This window comes from Staurois parvus, unplaced genomic scaffold (assembly GCF_062004578.1).
Source record: "Staurois parvus isolate SC_StPar_1 unplaced genomic scaffold, SC_StPar_1.0 ptg000264l, whole genome shotgun sequence".
In the NCBI taxonomy this organism is placed as follows: domain Eukaryota; kingdom Metazoa; phylum Chordata; class Amphibia; order Anura; family Ranidae; genus Staurois; species Staurois parvus.
In genome coordinates, this window is record NW_028318060.1 from 7,885,418 (window position 1) to 7,902,721 (window position 17,304).

General features: G+C 37.5%; 1 protein-coding gene across 25 annotated transcripts in view; it reads left to right on the plus strand.

The window, feature by feature from the left end:
- Window positions 1-17,304, plus strand: part of RIMS1 (regulating synaptic membrane exocytosis 1) — a 438,679-nt gene that overhangs the window by 398,401 nt on the left and 22,974 nt on the right. For all 25 annotated transcript variants that reach the window (XM_089681365.1, XM_089681367.1, XM_089681368.1 and 22 more), the window contains 2 exons: window positions 14,146-14,287; window positions 16,583-16,695. In XM_089681365.1, the coding sequence (XP_089537491.1) occupies window positions 14,146-14,287; window positions 16,583-16,695 (255 nt within the window). The remainder of the gene's footprint in view (window positions 1-14,145; window positions 14,288-16,582; window positions 16,696-17,304) is intronic.

A 17,304-nucleotide genomic window follows, 5' to 3' on the forward strand; every position in this document is an offset into this window, starting at 1 on the left:
TCAGGAGGTCTTATTTCCCCTCATATACCATTACTTAATCTGTTAAGATGACCATTACTTCCCCTGGGTTTAAAGACTCTTGGCTGGCTACAAAAAGCGTTTACAAGCTGTGATACTTGCCAAAGGGGGCAGTACAAGATATTAACTCTGCAGGGTGCCCAAACTTTTGCAGATGCCATTTTTTTGTTTTGTGTTATTTTGAAAGTGTAAATGATGGAAATAAAATCTAACTTTTGTGGACATATTATAAGAATGTCTAATCTGTAATTTGATGCCTTTTGGAGGTTTTTCCATCTTTCCTTGGCTTCTTTATGCACATTAATACAAATTTTTAGCTGGGACGCCCAAACTTTCGATCCCCACTGTATGTCTTTATTTTGTGTACTCTAAAAACAATTTTCATTTCTGATAGAATGTCCAAAATGCTGCTTGTAGGTTTTTATTAGGAATACCTTAGTGCAGACATAAACACATTGACAGTTCTTACACTTAATATTATCCTAACACTTAAACCTGTCCCTTTCCCTAACTCTTTAAACCAGCCTTTCCTAACCTTTTTTTTAACCAAAGTGGACTCTTGAAATAAGGTTTGGGTCGCAGACAACCCTTACAATAAAAATGTGGTCACTAAATGGCGGACCGAGGCCCGAGAACAGCCCCAGCAGCACTCCCTTCCAGACCGCAAGCCCTCAATGACAGATCTGCCACTGAGCAGGGCGGTCCTCACGGCAACATGACATCACAGTGTACGCCCTGCCCCTTGCAGCAGGGACGTAGATAAGGGGGAAGTCAGGGGGGTGTGAATGCCCAGCCCCTCCCTCCATCCTCTGCACCAATAGGAGAAGAGGGGAGAGAGGCTGGATCTGCTCTGCCTCCCCCTGTGCCTGCCCACACTCCAGTCAGTGCAGCTTCAGATTCCTACCTACCTTACACCCACCCATCCCTGCCTTCCTTCCTTCCACCCCTCCCTCCCTTTCTTCCACCCACCCTCCCTTCCTTCTTTTCACCCCTTCCTTCTTTCCTTCCACCCCTCTCAGCCCCCCACCCCCCTCTCACCCACCCACGCTTTCCTTCCTTCCACTCCTCCCTTCCTTTCTTCCACTCCTCCTTTCCTTCCACTCAACCCTCCCTTCCTTCCACCCACCTTTCCTTTGTTCCACCCACCCCTTCCTTCCACCCAACCCTTCCTTCCATTCACCCCTTCATTCCTTCCACTCACCTCTCCCTTCCACTCACCTCTCCCTTCCTTCCTTCCACCAACCCCTTCCTTCCTTCCTTCCACCCTTCCTTCCTTTCACCCACCTCTCCCTTCTTTCCTTCTATCCACCACTTCCTTCCTTCCACCCACCCACCCTTCCTTCCTTCTTTCCATCCACCCCTTCCTTTCTTGCTATGGAAATTGTACATTTCTCATTTTTTTTTATAGACATACAGTGACTACACTCTGAATCATAGCACAAACATGAGATTTGGACCTTGGCCAGAAGAAAATTTTAGTGACCGGACTTCCTTGAATTTTAATTCAATACCCCTCCAATAAATGATTATATCAACAGGTAATGATGCATTAGCCACAATGCAATAGTGATCAGTGGAAGAAGGTCAGTAAAAATATGCCCCCTTATATTGGTAGTCATTGGGAAGACTGTACATTTACATTATGATCAGTGGGAACAATGCCTTCTTACACTGGTGGTCGTTGTGAAAAATGTTTTTTAATACAAATATCAATGGGTAGAATTACACCCTTACAGACAGCTTATATGATCATTGGTGTTAGCGGTTACTTACCCGGAAAACGATAGTGGGATTGCAGCTCAGTGTACATTCTACAGAAGACTGTGAGCATTGCATGTCTCTTCTGCAATAAAGAGCTTGTCTGCTTACAGTTTTTTAATATTAAACTTTAGTTCCACTTTAAATGTTTGTACCTAATGTAGTAGTACTAAGTGTATCTGCGGCATGTACTGAACAATATCATGCCAGCATTGCTCTAAGATTGTAGCTGACATTTGAATGCCATAAACAAATGGTGTGTTTCTCTTGAGACATTCCAGTGCCGGCAGTGTCTGGCTGTGCTCCCATCTCCTGTCGCCACTGACATAAACATGCATACTCACGTGATCATTTTGTATTATTTTCTAATATCTGTCTCTAACAACATTTAAAAATGCTGTCTTCAGCATGAACCAGCTAAATAAACTTGTATAACAAGAACATACACAGCATAGTAATGAGACTCATTTATCATTTTTCCCAAGTTCTTGAAAAAAAAGTCTAACATCTAAGGAATAAGGACATTTTATTTTATAAAACACATGGTGGCAGCAATTGTATTTTTTGGCAAACAAAAATAGAACTGAACTGATTGTTTTAAAGTAGCAGCTATAGTATCATACATTATTAGTGGAACTATTTGTGTGTTCCTGTCTGTCTTGTGAACCCCGGCAGAGTTCTGGAAGTGAGTGGGATCTAAAGCAAAAATCCTAGTGCCTAGGGCTTTAACTAAATTACTGACCTTTTAAACAAATTTAATTAAAATTGTTTAAATATTACATCATTTTCTTGTTCTATTAGCACATAAAAGTGTGTGCCAAAAACTCAGTCAAATGGGCTATATTTTTAAATGTACCTCTGTCCATGTATCCAGTGTACTATCATTAAAATGTAGTGTAATGTAGACCTAAATTATGTGTAAACTCGAACACTAAAACTTCATCTTTCATAAGCTTTATCATGGTAATATAATTTCAAAATTCATTTTCAATATATATAAATCTACATGTTTAAAAAAATAAAATTTTACTTGGTGATCAGGGTAAAGACGCTTTGTCCCTGCCTTTCAGTTTTGTTTCTGCTTTGTCCTCCTGTCACACACTCTCCTAATGACTCTAAATGGCTGTTTCAATGCACATTACAGAGACATGGTCTATTGTTGGCCATTATTACTCTAAGAAATGTTGTGCAGCCATTGCAGAAGTACCTGCATGTAAACGGAAAGAGGATGCAAACAGGCTGTAGAAGATCAGCAGTGCTGAGATGCAATAAAGGAAGAAAAAACAGCAAAATGCCATTCATTTAGGATTTATATGTTCTTTACCGATATTTAGAGAGAAGAGGTAGCTACGGGACAGAGATCTCTACTTAACATATCTCTTAGCACTTTGTTAGTTATATAGAAACCAGGCAGACACAGATTTCCCAAATAATGGACAGCAGACATCTTACTTGACCTTTTTCAGGATTTGCCCTCTTCCATGAACCTAGGTCTCCTGATGTCAGTATAGTTCTAATGGCAGTATGGAGTCAGATAGGTAATGTCCTAGAGGCATCCACAGTGAGCACAGACTGTCCTCTTTGCAGACTGTGAGAGGATGGCACGTGTTCCTTTACAGCTGTGCAAAGTTAAATGGCAAATATTTTCCAAGGTCGGACTAGATTATGCATTGTGAAATACCCAAGAACTGAAGTGTTTGTCCATCATCTTCATTGTTGGAAATAGAGTGGGAGTATGCACTGCACTGTATCTGCACCACAAGCCATATGCACTCATGTACTATAAAAAAAGCTAGGCGCAAGAGAGAAGTGTTTTAGCAAAAGAGACATGCAGAGTCTCCCCATACAAAATCTTTATTTCCCTATAAAAGTCTGCTTTAAGTAAGGAGCCAAAGGATTCGAAGCTCTGAATTAAGGCATTTAGTTGATTTTAAGGTGAAGCTTTGAAGCGCATAAACCTTACAATAACGATACTTTTGGTGCTATTCTCTAAATGTTATGAACTTGTCTATAACACCGGTCCTTACACTGCCATCTACTCTTTCAACCCTTTTTGTCTGTACTAAGATATGATATATATCTGCCAGTGGACTACATGTCCCAACATGACCTATTTTGATTTTAGATATAAACTGTACAAAGGACCACAGCTGTCTCTGTGAACTCTATACAGTCCATAACTGATATACATCAAAGACCTCTGTCTGCTCATTCCCCTCTGAGTTACTTGGACAGAAGATACTGGTAAACATCCCAATCCCTCCTTTTGCCAGAATGTTTATATAAAAGAACATCTTTAAACAGCATTTGCAGATATATGTTTCACAGTTGTCAGTGTTTTAAACAGTCTCAAAGGATCATAAAACTCTATATACACAATTATGATGTGTTTATTATACATTGCTTGTTTGCATTTGGAATGCTACCTGTCATTAAATATTTCAAGAAAAGTGGGCACGCTGTCTCTTAAAAATTCCAAAGTATAACTGTGCATATATTATAACTATATCAAACCATATTATTTTATAAGGAAATAATACCGGTGTAAACTCAATACATGAAATAAGCCTAAAAATATATATAACATTTGAAAACCAAATATAAACACAATACAATTGTGCTGTATATTTAAAAAGTATTAAACATTAAAGCATATCTACTACCATACCTGACGTGTTTCACTGTAAACAGCATCTTCAGAGGATAGAGGCACCTCAATCCTCTGAACACGCTGTCTGTAGTGAAACGCATTAGAACGGGGCTGAACACGTGATGTTATCACGCACACTGGCGGGAAACCTTCAGTGCTCACCGTTTCTTCTATGCCTGTGATTGTCTTTCTATTGTAAGTACATTATCATATTAAAAGCCCTTGGTTTTAACATACTGCACTATGGTGGTCGCTTCTTGCTTTTAACTCCTCCGTGCTGAGCATTCTTACACAGGATCATATCTAGATGGAGCAGTGTGTCTGAATATTTTGTGCTGTGGGCCTGCAAGGCACTTTATGATCTCTATGTGGGATCAGTGTCTCTGGTAGGGAGCAGGGGCGGACTGACCATTTGGAAACTCGGGCTCTGCCCGAGGGCCCGGGGTCAGTAGGGGGCCCCATGAGATGCCCCTGGTACCTTTTTCATAGGCTTTTTTGAGTTTGGGCAAGGACACAGGGGCCCCATGATCCCCTATTGCCCGGGGGCCCCATGAGTTGTCAGTCCGCCCCTGGTAGGGAGTTTACCTTACATGTGGGTGGTATCATTTCCTGGCACCCTCTATTCCTGCTGCACTGAATGCTCTTTATCTGCACTTTGAAATATATCTTCTTTAGGATTTTCCATCTTGATTTTGAACTTTTGACCAGGATATTTATCCATCTGTACTGGTATTTTGAACATTTGTTTGCTTTATTCATCTTTAGTATTTTTGTTTACAGTATTGAATAACATATTTTTATTTATACTTGTTTATTTGTTGTTGTAATTGTCCATATGTACATTTGTCCATCTGCACGTGTTTATACACTTTTTTATGTTTATTCCTATTTTTAGAGTGGAGTACTGTGTTTTATTATATACTGTACACTTTAAAGTATGAGTGCTTCTGCGCTTATTGTTGTCCATATACACATTTGTTCATCTGTACATATATAAACTCTTCTATGTTTATCTTTATTTTGAGAGTAGAGTATTGTATTGCACATGCTTTGTTTGAATGCTTTTAAAGTAAATATTTGTAATTTAAATTTGGTTTTCGGTTTTTATATTTTTTTAGGTTATTGCATGTATTGAGTTTACACCGTCATTATTTCCTTATAAAATTATATGGTTTGACGTAGTTATATTATGAACAACTGCACTTTGGAATTTTTAAGAGACAGCGAGCCCACTTTTCTTGAAATAGTTGTTTTACATCTAGTATCTACTGTAGTTTGTGTAGTGGATGCAGCAGTCTTTGTTTCTATTCTCCAGTGCAAGGAAATTATTTGGTTGGGCTTTTCTGTCATTAAATATAACTGAACATAATTGAAAATTGAGAAAATGGACTTCATGGTACAGCTGGTCATTTCTGAAAAAAAGGGACAAACTTTTCAAGAGACAAAACAGGGAAAACATTGCGCCATTTGCTCCTATACTAGCATTGGCATGTACATAGGAAATATGACCCAATGGATAAAATGCTCCCAAACCCAATTTTTTAGGCATGAAGACTGATTGATCTGGGATATTGATGTGATACTTTTTCATATCCAGTATCAGGAAGGATTTAGGTCCTTGTGGCTCAGCTTGCAAAAATTCTTTACTTGACATTAATATTAGCAATAACATAGGACTTGATGGCTTTCTGGATGGCAGGGTCATATATTTATATACTTAACATGAACTGAACATATCCCAGTATATTTTGTAAACTTTGGATGTCAGTCTAGTAACCAGTGATTTTTTTATAAATTACAGAGCTTCCAAATGCAGAGATTGTGGCATCTAGTAGCTATCTATGCTGTACTAATATCACTGGAACTTTTTCGTTTGTTAAATATAAATATCCAATTCCTTCATATCCTAGCCTTTTCTGTAGTTATACAGATAAAAATATTTCAGGTGGATTTCTGATGCAGATATATTGAAACTATCTTCTTTTTTGCATTTTTTTTAAAGCACTAACCAAAACAATGGACTGTTAAGCTTTTACAATCATTGCTAATAGATGCAAGACTTGTCAACCCATAGTAAAATATTGCTGTTTTAAAAAAGAAAGTATCTGCTTTATTTTTAAACATTATTGTATAGTTGTATTGTGTCCATAGCCAAGGAGAACAGGTCAACATAGAAACACAGAAGAGTGATAACAGAAAATTACCAAGTTCTCCATTGAGATAAGTTGTTTTAACCTCAGTATAACAAAACTTTTTTTTCAAAAATTGGGCCAAACACCTTTCTTTTATTACCTTCCTTCTTACATAATTGCATATAGACCTTTTCTACCTGGCTATGGACAAAGAACAACTATAAGAAATGGGAGAATTACTAGAAGTGGAGCACACAGAATGTAGTGCACCTTTGAAAAGTAACCAATCAACTTTCAAGTTTTTATTGTCAAAGCTTAATTGAACAAGCTGAAGTTGGAAGCTAAAGGAGAAAATATACTTTTTTTAAATTTAAAACAGTGTTTTACAAAATGTTGACACATGTCTTTTCCATTGGATTAGATCTGAACTAATTTCGGTGTATATATATACTCCTAATAGTTCCAGTACTCACTACCTGAAAGCTAATGAATTACAGCTAATTTCTTTATTGAACATCCTCATGTTTTACATGGCATCATTCCAGATAATTAATGGATTAACATAGTCTTCATTAACGTGGACATAACCACAAAAGGTAAATATGTGCCACGTTACAGTGAACAAGAAACGTTAATTGTGCCTAAGCAGTACCCTTAAAAATCTACCTTTTTGTCTTGAATTCCTTTTGAAAATTAGCAATACATTTCCTGGTACATGACTGTGCCTAGGAGTTAAAAATATATAAACAATAAATTAAATGAAAATTCATCCCAAGGTTCCAGTCCAGAGAAATGCATTCTTTTTTACTTATTTTGTCTGCGCATTATTGAGTATACAAATGGATTTGATTTTTCACAGAATTGGACAATTGAAGTGAATAATCACTTGATTTATTTAGTGAAAATTCTCAACTCATTTAGTAAATCAGCCCCTAGTCTTACCTGATTTGGAATGAGATTTGGCTATGTCACAACTGTGCTAGTTACTGTTATGTTTGCTGGAGGCTCTTACATGAGAAAGCAAAGCCCTGATTTTACCAAGAATCAACACAGAGAGTGCAGAACAAGGCAAGACATGATCGTATTTGGAAAAAGATCCGCTACCAGTAGACCAGTACTGGTGGCTAGTCCTTTGGTCTCTGCCTCTTTTCTCGGAGCACAGCTTCCACTTCCTGTTTAAACTGGAAAAGCTGAGCCGTGCAATCTTTTATGTTTTGCTGCTTGTACATAAGTTTCAGCCAAAATGGCTTCAATCTCCTTGACAGTACAAGATTAGTATCTAAACTGCAAAAACCTAAGCATAGCTTTACAAGCATAGGGGAATGATTAGATGGAGCACAATTTCCAACAGTCAAAAAAAATTGTAGGCAGAGCAGACTGTGATATGGAAAAACTGGATTATTGTCTATCTGACCAATAGAAATACTTTCAACTAGTCATGCTAGTCTGACAGTAATTTATCTAGAGACACAAAGGTATATTGTGGTGGAAAATTTGTCTAAATCCTTGATGGTGTAGTGATTAAATCTTCTTTAGTCAACAAGGGCATATTCAGTTTTAGCCTTAAGCATTGGAGAAAGGCATACCTCCTTCAGCATCTGTTTGGTTTCTTATACAACTGAACCGTATGTCTTTTGTGGACCAAGGCCCTAACTCCACAGGCATTACTGTGAAAAAATTAAGTGGTAGAAACGTTTTTTGTTTTTTTTTTATCCTTCCCCAGACCTGTGCCTTGCAATAATCCCGGCTTTTTCTCTGATATAGTATTCATTGTCAGCTGTGAGGCCTTTTAGTCTTCATGCACACTGGACATTTTTGCAGCTGCTGTTTTAGGCTTTAGGCGTTTTTTTCTACAGCCAGTAAACTCCCCAGCATGTTATCCTATGTGTCCATGTACACATAGACTGTAATCAGCGTTTTATGGCAGGGGATTTTTTTGGCTGGAAAAACCCCCCAGAACTAGTAGGTTTCTAGAGGAACTTTTTAGCTGTAAAAATGCTCTAACGATGAAAAACGCATCAAAACGAGGTAAAATGCAGCAAACCAGCATTTTTGGATGTCTTTTTGAGCAAAACAATTGGGTTTTTTTGGTAAGAAAAAATGCTAAAAAACGCAAAAAAAAAACGCAAATGCGAAAAAATGCGGCAAAACAACTGTAAATGCTACTGCAAAAACTCTAAAAAATGCTGAAAAACGTTTTTAACGTAACTTTACACAACTAACTTTACCAGAGTTATTAAAACACCCAGTGTGCATGTAGCCTTTTAGAGAGGTGTGTGCCTTTCCAAATCATGTCCAATCAATTTAATTTACCACAGGTGGACTCCATTCAAGGTGTAGAAACATCTTGGCAACGATCAAGAGAACTGGAAGGCATCTGAGCTAAATTTCAAGTGTTGTTGCAAAGGATCTGAACACATACCAATGTGATATTTCAGTTTTTTACTTTTTCATACATTTGCAAACATTTCTAAAATTCTATTTCTATTTTTGTCATTATGTGGTACAAAGTGTAGATTAATGAATTTAAACAATTGTAGTATCAGGCTGCAACATAACAAAATTGAAAAAAGTGAAGGAGGTCTGAATACTCTATGAATGCACTGTAGCTTATCAATGTTTGTTAAAACTTGTAGTCTTTTTAACAATTGTGACTCTTGTGAAAAAAATAGATAAAAAAAGAAAACAGACCTTTTAGTTAGATCTGCCACATCCTTCATGTTCCCTACATCATCTATTGTCATACCACAAAGGAGCGATTTGAGCAAGTGTTGAACACTATTTGTGCCCATGTAAAGTGTGATAGTCAAATACATTGTTTAAAAAAATGCCGATGTACAATGGTAAGATGTTGATTGTGCAGGGAATGTCTTGGGAAAAAAATTCTTGGTATTGCGTCAGATCTGAGCAACAAAGAAGATTATTATTGTGTATATTAGTGCACTTTCTTCCATCCAAAAGTGCAAAAAGTACTATTAGAAAAAAGTGACAATTTCAATAAAGTGGGCTGGTTTTCTTCCTAAAAAAAACACCCATAATTTTACATTTGTATGTTTTCGATTATTTTCTATGTCATAATCGATTTGGTATTCTCAGCTAATTAAGGTTAATCTTAACACATATGCAGTTTAGGAACGGTTCCCATAGAAGTCAATAGCCTGTAATCCACACCTCAACCTGATGGCACTGCTCTGAAATCGGACATGACTCTTAAACTGCACTGAATCCATACCGCCAGTGCACCGGACATATGTGAATAGGCACCACAAGAAGCAATGTTATTTCACATATCATGCAGATTAGATGCAGTTCAAACTGCATCTAATTCGCATATATGTGAACCAGCACTTACGGGGTTAGACAGAATTTGGCACTGAACTGAAGTTTTAAACATGTTCCTCTTAATCTCCTGTATTGTACAGGCAAATATTGTATCTATTTTAAATTATGAGATTCAGACTGATTGTAATGTCTGAGAGGTAAAGATGTCCTAAAATAGTCAGCACATTTTTTAATCTAGTAAATATAAAAAAATTGTTCCAGTTGCATTACTAAAGTCATTTAGCCGAACCTGTCATGTGTAATAAAACGTGACGTGGTTGTGGTTTCACAAGAACTAGCCTTTTAGTGAAAGTCTTCCAAGTACTACAGATGTCTTTGTTTTAACAAAAATATTGTATTCATATATGTGGCTCAAAGCACATGCTGTCCATATATGGATGAATATACAAAGAGGAGCTAATATTAGCATTGACAAGTTTCTTTTCTGACAAAAGTTGGCTATTATGATATTAGAAAAATCTGCTATTATCTGTGGGCCAATTTTTACTCATACACGTTTTAAAAAATTATAAATAATTACAAAAATTATAAATATAGAAAAAAATAGAGGGGGGGGGGGGGTTAATTGAGTTGAAGTGTTACTAAGCCCAATTAAAAAAAAAATCACTCATATTGAGTACCCTGATTGGAAGTCATTTGTGTCTCCTCTTCTACAGGAGTTTTGTGTTTTGCCTATAGAAGCAGCTCAGTGTTATCCTATGTGTCCATGCACATTAGGGCGCTTAGAGGCATATATGAGCATTTTTTTCTGCCAAGGGAACTGGCATTTTTTTAAGCCCAGTGTGCAAGGAGCCTAAATCCACAACTTCCTTTCCAAGGGTGGCTGTATTCACGCTATATGGGCCTCACTGTATGTGTGAACATCTCCACCCTCCTCTGCTTGCAGGTAACAGATGGTGGGACGCATGTGCAGTAGAATCGTTGGGCACATTGCTGAATGAGAAATTGAGTTTCAGCAGAATGGTGCAAGTGTCCACAGCAGACGATCACTGCTTGCAGCTGCCAAGCGAGAGCAGAGGAGAATGAGGCTCTTGTCATGGGTGTGCAGAACATTCATTTACCCAAAAAAATGTCATGCAGGAGAAATATTAATTTCAAGAAAATGTGGTGTAAGCTATTCTGGATTGGTTGGTTTGACTTGAATAATTCCATAACAATTAATTAGGGATAGGTAAGGTAGGTTACAGTTAAATGATATGTTCTCCCTTCATAACGTTACATGTTACAACTGTATTTAGGGTGTAACATGTTCGTGCTCTCTAACCCCTGTTTCTAGTCTAAACAGTTTCAAGAGCTGAAGTGGGAAGTTTTATATGGTATAGTACTGCCTTAATTGCATGTACATTATTGGTTTATGCTCTTCTGGCTAGCCAACTGGATATCAGGAACTGTTGGTTTAAAATGCTGAATTGGCCTAGGCGTGTTACCTCTCTCATGAGCGTAAGATTTTACATGTAAAGTGCAGCATAAAATAATGAATATTTAAAGGTGAAATATATCACCAGTGCAAACTGAATAACATAAATCTCTCAATCAAACATAAATGCAAAAGTAGGTATATGATAACTATATGGTGTGATAAGCAAATATAAACCCATCCAAAGAAATATCAAAGTGAAAAAGTCAATGTGGATATAACAAACAATGTGTCCATGGCACTACAAGACACAGCAGTGTTGTGTTCAATTCCAAACAAGTGCTGTGAAATCCAGTGAAAACAATCCACCACCGCTTTGCACGCACCAGAAAGCTACTGGTATAGTAGCAATAATACTGATCCCTCAAATGGAGACTCGGAATCTTTGACCAAACAGGACTTCTCCTAAGGAAGAAAGCTCACCACAGAAGCTCAGAAATCGATATATAGTATAGTACTTTATTTAAAATACATAAAAAACATTCCACGTATAAGCACTGAACAAATGTGTACACACACATATACCAAGATGACCGCCGCTCCTGGTCCAGATTTTGACCGTAAATTATGCAGTGTAGAGAATAACCCCTTCGTGCCTAAGGGTAAAACAAATCTTAATGCCTAAGCACAATTTTACAACTTTGACATGCGTTAGCAAAATTGTACATCTCATCACAACTACTTTGTGCATCCCGGTGGATTGTACCTTGTTTTTTTAGGACAAATTGGGCTTTCATTTGGTGGTAAATAGTAATGGATCTCTCCTGATTTTTGTTTTATTACCAAAGACAAACTGGCCCAAAATAGTAAACAATTTTTTTTCAAATTTAGCTGTATATTTCTTACCACTACCATGACATACCTCCAAAGAACAACCCAAAATCATTTCTCCTGCTCCTTACGAATGCAGCAATACCACATGGGTGTATGTTTGTTGTTTGTCCCGTAGTACAGCTCTGAAACAATATTGCACAATTTGCTTTTTTTTTTTATCCTGCCAGTAACTGACACCGATACTACTTTAAAAAATTTAAAAAACCCTGACCAAATAAAAAAACAAAACTGACCCTTGACCCTGACCTTAACCCAAACATTAACCCTGGCACAGACCTAGATTAAACCTTGATCTAGGTATTTACCATTTCAGTATTTGCAGATGACACCAAGCTATGCAGTGGAATAACGTCCTTACAGGATGTCTCCAACTTACAAGCCGACCTCAATGCACTGTTTAATTGGCAAGGATGTGGCAAATGAGGTTTAATGTTGATAAATGTAAGGTTATGCACTTGGGGGCTGAGAATATGCATGCATCTTACATACTGGGGGAGGGGGCAACTGGGGGAATCAATGGTGGAGAAGGATCTGGGGGTTCTGGTAGATCACAAACTTAATAATGACATGCAATGCCAAGCTGCAGCTTCTAAAGCGAGCAAAATCCTCTCTTGTATTAAAAGAGGTATAGACTCCAGAGTGAGAGATATCATATTACCCCTGTACAAATCATTAGTAACACCTCATCTGGAATATGCAGTTCAGTTTTGGCCACCAATTCACAAAAAGAACATTGGGGAACTGGAGAAAGTGCAGAGAAGGGCAACCAAACTAATAAGAGGCATGGAGGAGCTCAGCTATGAGGAAAGATTAGAGGAACTAAATGTATTCTCTCTTGAGAAGAGGAGATTAAGGGGGGATATGATCAACATTTATACATACATCAGTGGTTCATATAGTGAACTCGGTGTAGAGTTTTTCACCCTGAGGTCATCACAGAGGACAAGGAGGCACTCTTTACATCTGGAGGAAAAGAGATTTATTCTCCAAATATGGAAAGGTTTCTTCACAGTGAGAGCTGTGAAAATGTGGAATAGACTCCTTTAAGAGTTGGTTCTGGCCAGCTCAGTGGATTGCTTTAAAAAAGTCCTGGATTCTTTCTTGGATACACAGAATATAACTGGATACTAACATTTATAGGTAAAGTTGATCCAGAGAATATCCGATTGACTCTCGGGGGTCAGGAAGGAATTGTTTCCCCTGCAGGAGCAAATTGGATCATGCTTTGTTGTTTTTTTTTTGCCTTCCTCTGGATCAACTGTGGGTGTAGGATTATAACTTTTTTTTTTAATGGTTGAACTGGATGGATTTTTGTCTCTTTTCAGCCAGACTAACTATGTAACTATGAAAGGACAGAGATGACAAATTACCCTGCAAGAGGGTCATGAAGATGTACTGTATTGTCTTATTGTATATTTACTAGTCCCCACACTGTGTATATTTATGAATTGGGGTAACAGGTATTGTAAAAAAAATCCTACTCCAATTTACACTCCTTACTTTTATGACAAATCTGTTACACAAATTAAAGAATTGTAGTTTACCTAAAATAGAAACTTGGTAATTTAATTTTTTTTTCTAATTTATGTGAAAATGGCAAACAAAATAATTTGGTCACAAATAAAATATTAGAGCTTGTTTTTCATTGTTAAAAGAGAGAGCATTATGGTTTACTCATTTGGCCAGTTGAAAGTATATATTGGTATCTTTCACATGTGGATTATACAAAGCATTACTGTTTCACACTTTATATCTGTAATTCAGGGTGATATTATTTCTGTTTACAGATCAGTTTCTGAAACCTCATTTTTGGGCTCATGTATCCTAGGATTCCATACTAAAAATAAACACCAAAACAAGTATGATATTGCATATAATGGTTTACCTAAAGTGTTGGTATTTGCTTCTGTATTAATTCATCAGATTTGGTTTATGGACTTTCATAGAGTGTAGGATTCCCAATAAGTTCTATTAATAACATATTATCTCTATAGATTCCAGCAACAAGAAATTCAAAAGTACAATACAGAGAAGCACAGAAACAGGAATGGCAGCTGAAATGAGGAGTCGCATGGTCCGCCAGCCAAGCAGAGAGTCAACAGATGGAAGTATTAACAGCTACAGCTCTGAAGGAAAGTAAGTATACAGTATGGCAAGATGAATAACAGAGTGTCTGCCATCATTCTTCAGCACAAGAATTCAGTATTACCATTTCAGATTCTTATGAAATGAGAAGGTAGCAAATTGCAGTGAGCAGTTATATGTTAATTTGGAATCTTTGCTCCTAGAATCTTAGGCAGATGCAAGAATCTGACAAGTGTGACCTTTATGATCTACCTCTGGCCATAAGTGATGCATACTTTCTGTCACCTGGAGCCAGGCACTGGTTGTTTTTGGTACTGAGAACAAATTAAATCCTAAAGGTCCCTTGTTTGTCACATGTAACATACCCAAATAATAAACCACTAACATTTAATTATTCCCTACCTAAACACTTAACACCTAAGTGCAGCCAAAAAACCCCACAAAATCAGCACAAGGGACATAACTTGGGCAGTGGCATACATCCCTTGTGCTGAAGTTCAGGGGAAGTCCTCCTCGGTCCATAATCTTCTAGTGCAGCAGTGGTTAATAGAATTAAGGGTCTGTCACAGGATCTCATCACAAGTGCCCGTACAACAAGCATCTATGAATGGAAAGTGATCTATGAACGGAGGACAGGTATATGATTTATAGGACTGCTCCCTCTGTTCATATATATATATATATATATATATATATATATAATATTTAATAAAACTGTAGTACAGCTTCTATGAATGGCAGAGCTGGGTGGAAAGGGCAGGCATAGTCGGGCATTCTTGGTGAGAGCCTGTGACAGTCCTTTAGTTATATTAATCTCTGCCACACTGGAACATTATGGTGGTTGGGATAAGGGGGCATGGACGGAGGAGGATTTCACCTAACAGAAGAGTCATCAGCACAAGGGATGCATCCTACTAACTATACGTTATGTCCCTTGTGCTGATTTTGTGGTGTTTTTTTTTTTAAATTCTGCATTTAGGCTTTAACAATAGGAGTTTCAAGAGTGACACCTTTGTTAGCCCTTTGCACAAGATTAAAGACATCAGTTACTGTGGGAAACTTCATCACTAGTCTTTGGGAAAAGTGAGAAGTAGAATGTTTTTACAGTATTATTTGTGGATACAGATTGTCTTGAACATATATCTTAATCCAAGAACATAAATGTAATATATTGCAGTTTACTGATCCTTAGATGACTGCATTTGTTTTCTAGGCAAAGTTTTTTTTGCTGCAAGTACAGGCTAAAATTTCAGTATGCTTGAAACTTCTTGTGTACGGAACTAAAAGCTCAAACAATGTTATCAGCTTTCCCAACCTTCTCCTTTAAGACAGGGAGGTATGTGTTTGTAGTCTAAATCATGAGAACAGCCTTGGGTGACAAAGGTGCTTCTTCAGTATGGTGGGTCGCATTGTCATCCTAGGACAGGAAGTGTATTGCTGTCTGGATCAGCAGGTTAAAAGAAAGAAAACCGTAAAACAGGAAACTATTGCAGCCACCACACCTAAGTACAGGTCTGCAGTATGTTATAATTGTGTTTTTAGGGTTAGATAAACAAAAGATTAAATTCATACACTGATGTCTAACATTTTTTCAGATTTCTTTGTGCTACCAAGATACTGTAACCTGAAAATATTTAGAGTTGGAAACCTTATGAGCTAACTGTTCTTAAAGTGTTACTATACCCAGGATCCTTCATTCACCATATCTGATCTCCCACGGTACACACTACATGGAAATGCAAATATTTTAGTAAATATAAACTGCTAAATACCTTTTCTCATCAACAGTTTTGAGCGGTCTTGTGTCTTATATCTGTGTCCAGCAGAGCACTGGCTAAATCTTGCAAGAGGAGTTTTCATCTGCTCTAGGAGGGTGTAGAATCCCTGACCTATGTCTGGACAGTGTTGATTGGCCCTGTGCTGATCACATGCACTCACCCAAGAAAAAAACCTCTCAATACACACCAAACTGAACATGTGCAGAGTGACTCCACATGTTATGTCTTATCAGGAGATAAGAGGGGGGAACTGGAAAAAGGGGAAGATCAGAGAAGTTAGGATCAAACAGATTTTTTATACAGTGCAGAGGATTAACCTCTTAGGTTTCACAATGAGTATAACGAGTATGCTTTACTGCATATACAGACTGATTTTACTGTTGTGGGTTTAGTAACACTTTAAGTAAAGCAGACAGACAGTTATGCACTTTTCGTATGTCACCCTTTTCACTCTTAGTGTCATGCTGAAGGAACATTACTCTTTGTCCTTGAGAACATGTTTCTCTTAACAGAGGCATTTTGTTTCAACTGTAACATGTATACTGGATGTCTTCTTTTTTGTCTGCAGTTTAATATTTCCAGGAGTAAGGCTTGGTGTTGACAGCCAGTTTAGTGACTTTCTGGATGGTCTTGGACCTGCACAGCTAGTAGGCCGACAGACACTGGCAACTCCTGCTATGGGTAAGTGCTAAATAAAATGGCAGTCCATTATTTAGAAACAGCTGTGGTTGTTTAATATTACACCCGTGGTTAGTCGCATTCAACTGTACTTGTTCTGTTTTGTTGAAAAAGTTTAATTGCAGCTAAATAGAGTGTGATGAATGTCCGATCACCTACAGCGATAATTAAAAAAAAGATTTTTTACTTGCATGTGATTGGATGATGAAGGTCAGCAGGGCTTCACTCTATTGACATAGCCAAGGGAAAATTAATTTGCAAAATGAACAGCCTAATTTCCTTTAATATTTCAACCCCCCATTGCTGCCCCGGATGTAATATTTCCCCTAACTAGCTAACATGTGGAAAATTAAAGGTCATCTATGCTCAAAATGATAAAAGCATATATTGTATTGATTTCCACATTGTATTTCAATTATTTTTAGCCTACTCCAATTAATGTAAACAATCATGAAGTTTGTAAACTTTGTAAAGAATCCCACACATTTACTTCTTTGAATTCTGTTGCACATATTTACAATGTCCTGTGAGTCGGCACTGATGTGTCACAGAATTCACAGGGCCTGCCTCCTGAAGAACAGAGATGTTGAGAGGAAGAGTTTCAGGAGGTAC